This window comes from Mus caroli, chromosome 15 (genome assembly GCF_900094665.2).
Source record: "Mus caroli chromosome 15, CAROLI_EIJ_v1.1, whole genome shotgun sequence".
NCBI classification, from domain to species: domain Eukaryota; kingdom Metazoa; phylum Chordata; class Mammalia; order Rodentia; family Muridae; genus Mus; species Mus caroli.
The window spans coordinates 56,005,097-56,012,376 of record NC_034584.1 but is presented as its reverse complement, the minus strand read 5'-3'; the positions used below and the strand labels follow the sequence as shown (position 1 = coordinate 56,012,376).

The 7,280-nt window shown below is 52.1% G+C and overlaps 1 protein-coding gene across 3 annotated transcripts; it reads right to left on the bottom strand.

Moving 5' to 3' along the window:
• Window positions 1-841: 841 nt before the first annotated feature.
• Myc (MYC proto-oncogene, bHLH transcription factor) lies at window positions 842-5,845 on the bottom strand. Of its 3 annotated transcripts, none has more exons than XM_021183649.1 (3): window positions 5,229-5,845; window positions 2,917-3,688; window positions 842-1,856 (listed from the first exon to the last, which is right to left on the bottom strand). In XM_021183649.1, the coding sequence occupies exons 2-3, from the start codon at window positions 3,671-3,673 to the stop codon at window positions 1,294-1,296; spliced, it is 1,320 nt and encodes a 439-aa protein (XP_021039308.1). In that variant the 5' UTR covers window positions 3,674-3,688; window positions 5,229-5,845; the 3' UTR covers window positions 842-1,293. The 3 variants fall into 3 exon arrangements, with proteins under 3 accessions (XP_021039308.1, XP_021039309.1, XP_029325316.1); XM_021183650.1 differs by having other exon boundaries at window positions 2,917-3,685; XM_029469456.1 differs by lacking the exon at window positions 5,229-5,845 and adding an exon at window positions 4,738-4,950 and having other exon boundaries at window positions 1,078-1,856; window positions 2,917-3,685.
• Between the last annotated feature and the right edge of the window lie 1,435 nt (window positions 5,846-7,280).

The following is a 7,280-nucleotide window of genomic DNA, read 5'->3' as shown; positions in this document are numbered from 1 at the left end:
GTAGCTAGGATCTTCCTCCTGGATGCACTAAGGATTAAGTGGTTTTGAATCCCCTGGGTGCATGGATGGGTTATTTCATGTCTCTTTCTACCCGTACTAGGTATAAAGAGATCATAGTACCTCTTTTGTGGCACTATGTCAAAGCTCCTAACAGAGCCTGTGTAGAGTTCATTCTCAGACCCCTAACCAGCTGGAGGACACCCAAGTAAGCAAGGCAGCAAGGCTTGTTTTCAAGACAGGGGCCCTGGGTTATTTTTGCTGTGTTCCTACCCATTAAGCTCTGCAACCCTCTGAACCTTTGTATGCCCTTGTTTGGAAAACCAGGGTCAACTTAGCAGTGGTAATGCTCTTTCTCTGTTTTTTTTTTCAGAAGCATAGGAGATACTGATGTGAAGGGACTATCACCTGGGAGCAAGAGGCAAGGAACAAAAGGTGGTTCTCTCTCTCTCTCCCCTCACCAGTTCTTTTGCAGGGCAGAGTCCTTGGGTTGAGGTGAACCAGGGAATGGCTTCTGTTAACTGTAGGAGATTCTGCCATCTCTTCCTCCTGTATATTTAGCTGTTATCTTTAACCTCATGCTTTTCCCTTCCCTGCATCAAGCCTTCTCACTTGCCTTTTGCCCATTCCTAACTAACAGCTCTGGTTTTTATTACTATCCACAGAAAGTATCCCGTAGAGAACTTAGAAGTCCTGAGGACCCCCAGCCCCATTTTAACAATGATAATCCCTTCCCATCTTTGTAAACCTACCCTGTGAAAATGGTCAAATTCTGTTAATCTGTAATTGAGGAAAAGAAGTTTGAGGAAGAGGAAAAAGAAAACACAACAAGTTGGCCCAGTTATATTTTTTCCAATTATTTTATTTTTTTCTAAAAACAATAGAAAAAAATCAACTTTAAAAATGAAAATGTCTTTAAATAAAAAAAATTATGGTACATGTCTTAAAATCTTTTGTAACTGTTATAAACGTTTTATTAAAGTTATTTACATTTAAAGTCCCTATTTACATGGGAAAATTGGATAAATTTTTAGATTTTTTTAAAAAAAACAATTAAATACAAATCTGTTAAAAGGAAAAAGAAAAAAGATGGGAAGCATAAAAAAAAGTTCTTTTATACTATTTAAGTTTGAGGCAGTTAAAATTATGGCTGAAGCTTACAGTCCCAAAGCCCCAGCCAAGGTTGTGAGGTTAGGCTTTGAGCATGCATTTTAATTCCAGCGCATCAGTTCTGTCAGAAGGAACCGTTCTCCTTACTCTCACAGAGATTCCAGCTCCTCCTCGAGTTAGGTCAGTTTATGCACCAGAGTTTCGAAGCTGTTCGAGTTTGTGTTTCAACTGTTCTCGCCGTTTCCTCAATAAGTCCTTTTCAGAGGTGAGCTTGTGCTCATCTGCTTGAATGGACAGGATGTAGGCGGTGGCTTTTTTGAGGATCACTACCTTGGGGGCCTTTTCGTTGTTTTCCAATTCAGGGATCTGGTCACGCAGGGCAAAAAAGCTGCGCTTCAGCTCGTTCCTCCTCTGACGTTCCAAGACGTTGTGTGTCCGCCTCTTGTCGTTTTCCTCGGTGTCTGAGGACCTGGGGCTGGAGCATTTGCGGTTGTTGCTGATCTGCTTCAGGACCCTGCCACTGTCCAACTTGGCCCTCTTGGCAGCTGGATAGTCCTTCCTTGTGGAGGGGGGTGCTGCGTAGTTGTGCTGGTGAGTGGAGACGTGGCACCTTTTGAGGACCAGTGGGCTGTGCGGAGGTTTGCTGTGGCCTCGGGATGGAGATGAGCCCGACTCCGACCTCTTGGCAGGGGTTTGCCTCTTCTCCACAGACACCACATCAATTTCTTCCTCATCTTCTTGCTCTTCTTCTGTAAGGGAGGAAGTGGAAGATCACAGTTAGCCACGCCTCCTGAATCCCGGACGCTATACATAGGATTTGACCGATGCTATCCAAATACCAAGTTGGAAAGGGAAGAAAGTAAGAATCAGATCTAGACACCATCTTCCCTTCTCCCAGAAAGGCAGAACAGGGTTAGGGCACAGGTGAGAAAATTACCATGTACCAGGATATGGTATCCTTGCCAATTCTTACCTAAGATTTAATGAGGCTTCAGACACACCCAAAGCAAAGCACATTTCCCAAGCACCTCCTATTTTTAAGGGACTTTACCGAGAACCCTTCAGGTCCCGTGAGGGATAGCTGCAAATCTCTTGCTATGACTTTAGCAACTCCCTATTTTACTGGAAGCACAAATAAAAAAAAAAAATAAATAAATAAAAGTCTTGCAGCTTTGCCAAACGTCCTGGTGTTGGGGGAGTGTTGGGACGGGGGGGGGGGGGGGAGTCCAAATTGAACAGAATTTGCTTTGAAGTGTTCAAAACAGGATGAAAAAAACAAAACAAAACAGCCCAGCTCTTCAATTCTTTAGGAACTTTCACTAGTGCCTGGCTCTAAGGCTATAAAGGCTGTCCCTGCTTCTGTCATTGCTTCTCTTGGGTCTTAGACAAACGTATCCATTAAATTCAAATATTCTTCTGGCAGTCAAGAAAAGAAGCAGGTAATTCACCCTCCTCCAGATCAGTTCCTTTATCCTCATTCACACCCTTCCCAGGGTAATTAAAATGCTTAGGAGGGGTAAAGGGAGTGGATGGAGCTGAAAGATAAGCCAGAAGATTTAAAAACCCAAATGAAATTCCTGAGGGGTGGGAAGGGTGGGGGGTGGGGGTGACAACCAGGGCGGTGGGGGGGGGCGGGGGAGGGGAGGGAGGGATAGCTGAAGCACGGGAATTCAGGGATGAAGAGCTCTTAGACAGAAGGGGAAGAAAGGGGGAGCCCCGGGTGCCAATTGAATTAATGCCAATGAGTGGTGGAGAAGGAGGTCCATCCAACCTCTCGCTTCCTACCCTGCTGTGAATGGGGTGGCTTACCAGAGTCGCTGCTGGTGGTGGGCGGTGTCTCCTCATGCAGCACTAGGGGCTCAGGGCTGGCCCGTGGGGAGGACTCGGAGGACAGCAGCGAGTCCGAGGAAGGAGAGAAGGCGGTGGAATCGGAAGAGGTACAGGATTTGGGCGAGCTGCTGTCGTTGAGCGGGTAGGGAAAGACCACTGAGGGGTCAATGCACTCGGACGCGGCGGCGGTGAGGTCCTGCAGGTACAGGCTGGAGGTGGAGCAGACGCTGTGCCCGCGGGCGGGGCTCAGGCTGGTGCTGTCTTTGCGCGCAGCCTGGTAGGAGGCCAGCTTCTCCGAGACCAGCTTGGCAGCGGCCGAGAAACCGCTCCACATACAGTCCTGGATGATGATGTTCTTGATGAAGGTCTCGTCGTCAGGATCGCAGATGAAGCTCTGGTTCACCATGTCTCCTCCAAGTAACTCGGTCATCATCTCCAGCTGATCGGCGGTGGAGAAGTTGCCACCGCCGCCGTCATCGTCTTCCCTTGGGGAGAAGGACGTAGCGACCGCAACATAGGATGGAGAGCAGAGCCCGGAGCGGCGGCTCGGGGACAGGGGCGGGGTGGGAAGCAGCTCGAATTTCTTCCAGATATCCTCACTGGGCGCGGGCGGCTGCAGCTCGCTCTGCTGTTGCTGGTGATAGAAATTCTCTTCCTCGTCGCAGATGAAATAGGGCTGCACGGAGTCGTAGTCGAGGTCATAGTTCCTGTTGGTGAAGTTCACGTTGAGGGGCATCGTCGTGGCTGTCTGCTGGAGGGGGCACAGCAAGGGAAGCAAGTCTATAGAGTTATCCAGCTCTGGTTGGTGCGGAAACCTGGCGCAGCGCGTACCCCAATCCTGAACCACTCCCCTTTCAGCGTGCTGTACTTCCAAGTGTGTGTGTGTGTGTGTGTGTGGTTGGGGGTGGGCATGCACTCTTTTACTCCCTACTATCAGAGACGCTCGTCGGACTAGCAGCTGCTCCGAGTCCCCGCCTCCTTCGAGCAGGGACTTAGCCCTGCAGACGCCCAGGAATCGCTATCGGCCTTGGCCTCCTTCAGAGGCTGAGGGAGGCGACTGTAGGGAATACAGTCTGCCAAGAGCGGAGGCGCAAAGTTTTGCGCCACCTGAAGGAGAAAGGCGAGAGGCGCCGCGTAGCTCGGCCCCCTCCCGTGCCGGCTCTGCGCCGCCGACCGGGTCCGAGTCCCTATTCGCGCCGTCGCCGCGCTCCTACCCAGCCGGCGCCGCCGCCCCTCTCCGCCCTCCTCTTTCTCCACCCCCAGCGCGCCCCCCTTCCTTCCTTTGCCGGCTTTTCTTTCCGATTGCTGACTTCGAGGAGAGAGCTCAGTCTCCGGCTATCACAAGCCTCTCGAAATAAAAGGGGAGGGGGTGTGAAATAATAAGAGACACCTCCCTTCTACACTCTAAACCGCGATACCACTGCACCAGAGACCCTGCAGCGATTCAGCACCGGGTGCAGGGCGTCTTCCCTCTCCCCGCCGAGGGTAGCAGCTGTTACGGAACCGCTCAGATCACGACTCACCGCAGTCTTCCTAGCAATTCAGGGGCGCGGGGGATACCCGCGGATCCCAAGCAGGAATGTGAGGATTCCCTCTGGTTTCCCCCAAGTCAACGAATCGGTCACATCCCTGCCCCAATTTTGCCTCTCCTCACTGCGCTAGCCCAACATCAAGTCCCAGTGCCGCGGGGGTCAGGCTTAAATTTTACTACGATCGCTATTTTTAAAGCCAAATAGCAACTTCTTAAAAGGATCGGGGACTGGTTGCGATCGCAGCCGGGGATTGGCGGGCGGGACGCACCTCCGTGTCGGTCCCAGGCTGTCAGAAATGCACCAAGCTGAAATTTAAATGCCCTCGCAGAGCCTGGTAAGTCAGAAGCTACGGAGCCTTCTCGCTCCCAAACGCAAAAGGTAATCCCTTCTCCAAAGACCTCAGGATTCCAAGGGCTTTCTTTGGCCACCACGAAGCGACCTCCGGGTTTGACCCCCCAAAGGACACATATTAATTAATGTAGCAAAGCAAGAATGTCCAACCGGCCCGGGTCAGTGTCAGCCCATAGTAACCTCGGGTACCCTGCTTCAAAATGCACCCCGGTTTTCCCCTTCCCCTTTCCTCTGTCATCTTGACTAGTCGCTCTATCCCGACTCAGATCTACCCCAGCTACACCCCAGCCTACCCCAACTACTCTTGAGAAAAGTGTCAAAAGCACAGGAATGGAAGACTGTCCTAACCGGCCGCTACATTCAAGACGCAGAAAGAACACAGCAAAAGACCACCAGATCTGTGCTTACCGGGGTTTCCAACGCCCAAAGGAAATCCAGCCTTCAAATAGCGCGAGGAGCTCTTTTCAGGAGAGCTGATCGCGGGCAGAGGCAGAGAACACTGTCCCCAAATAGACAAAAATTCCCTCCCCGGCGCCTGGGGAGTCCTGTCCTGGCTCGCAGATTGTAAGTTCCAGTGAGAAGTATCTGCCCGCTGCAATGGGCAAAGTTTCCCAGCGGCGGCGAGGGTTGCGGCCGCTGATGTCGGGTCAGTCGGAGGGTTGGGGGAGAGTGGGCGGCAGGCTCGGAGGCAAAGCCCCTCTCACTCCAGAGCTGCCTTCTTAGGTCGCCCGGGAGCGCGGCTCTGCACACACACAGGGCTCTTCCAACCCGTCCGCACACTCCCTCTGTCTCTCGCTGGAATTACTACAGCGAGTCAGAAAAAAACGCCCGAAAAGCTTCTTTTATACTGCGTCTCAGGGTCCCTCCCCTCCCTTCTTTTTCCCGCCAAGCGTCGGCGAAGCCCTGCCCTTCAGGAGGCAGGAGGGGAGCTGAGTGGGGCGAGGCGGACCGGGCAGCTGAGAGCAGCGCAGCCCGGGGGTCCTCGGCCGCGCAGACCCCCGGATTATAAAGGACGGGTGGGCGGGGATTAGCCAGAGAATCTCTCTTTCTCCCTCCCCCACCTCTATTTTTTTTTCCTCCTCTCGCTTCCCCGCCCTCTGCTTTGGGAACTCCGGAGGGGGGCTAGTGGGGAGCCAGGGAAAGAGGAGGAGGAGCCTCAGCCCCGCAGCCCAGTACTCCGGCTCCGGGGTGTAAACAGTAATAGCGCAGCATGAATTAACTGCGCGCCCGACCATTTTCTCTTGCTCGCGCGCTGGTCCTTTCCCTTTCTGTACGGTTGTTCGGGCGCAGCGCTCGGCTGAACTGTGTTCTTGCCCTGCGTGTATCAGTCACCGCAGGTGGAACAGCTGCCTCGCTCCACACAATACGCCATGTACCCTGAACCTCGTCACGCACGTCCCGGGCGGCCAGGCGCGTCTCTCTAAGGTTGGGGGAAACAGAATTTAGAAAGGGGGAAGGACGAACGAATGAGTTATCTAGGAGCCCTCCCGCTCAGTGTGTGCAGTGATAGAAGGTGATCAACGGCAGAAGAGGTCCATGCAGGAAAAACGATGTCTGGAATTTTATTAAAATTGCTCAGCAACTCACTGCCACGTATACTTGGAGAGCCACTTAGGGATAAACAGTCACTCTCTTGCGGGGAGGGCATTGTGTATTTTGCCTTTGGTCGTACAGCTATATTGACTGGGCACATTCTTTCCAGAACGACCCCCCCCCCCAATTTGCTGCCAAAAGGCAGATATCCCCCCCTCCACTCCAGCACCTCCGGTTCGGACTCCCACCCGGCGAGTGGGGTGGAGGCGGCTCTTTCCCCTGTAGGTCTCCCTGCGCAGTTCGGTAAAGTGGCGGCGGGTGAGCTCTACCCGGCTCCTCCGGGAGGAGTCTCTGCCGGTCTACACCCCATACACCTCCACACAGTTCCAGGGCCACAGTCGGTTTTCACAAGAGGCAAATCCTCTTTGCCCCTGTGGAGCCAGTTTGCACCAGACTCCGGCTTAGGGGCTGGGGTGGGGAAAATCAAGGCGCTAGACGCGAGAATATGCCTTGGATTGGGGGGTTGGGGGAAACCCGGACTTCCCAGAAAGGGGGAGGAGTAGAATTGCCAACCCAGATCTGGGGAGCCTGCGGAGACCCTAGAATAAAGAAAACCGTTAACCCCTTCCTCCCAGGACAAACCCAAGCTTTTCCCTTTTATTACTGGAATCGTAATTATGCACTTAAGAAAAAAGTCGGCCCTGATCAGATCAAAGTAACGTTACGTTTTTGCCTTCGTATGTGTGTGTTAAGCTAATTAAAAGCTGATTTTAATTTATACATTAATTTCCCAGTTTCCTTTTTCTTGAATACTTCGCTGTGCATTTTGTACAATCCCCAAACGTATACATACACACTTTATATATACACGATAATCTAGCTTATTAACCAACCTGAAACATGAGTCTTTTGTTCTGTGCATTGGTT

What these genes read in the sequence shown, in the direction of transcription:
- Myc (XM_021183649.1), bottom strand. Translation starts at nt 3,673, where the DNA reads ATGCCCCTCAACGTGAACTTCACCAACAGGAACTATGACCTCGACTAC. An exon ending in CACCACCAGCAGCGACTCTG is followed by an intron (nt 1,857 to 2,916) that starts GTAAGCCACCCC and finishes CCTCCCTTACAG; the next exon opens with AAGAAGAGCAAGAAGATGAG.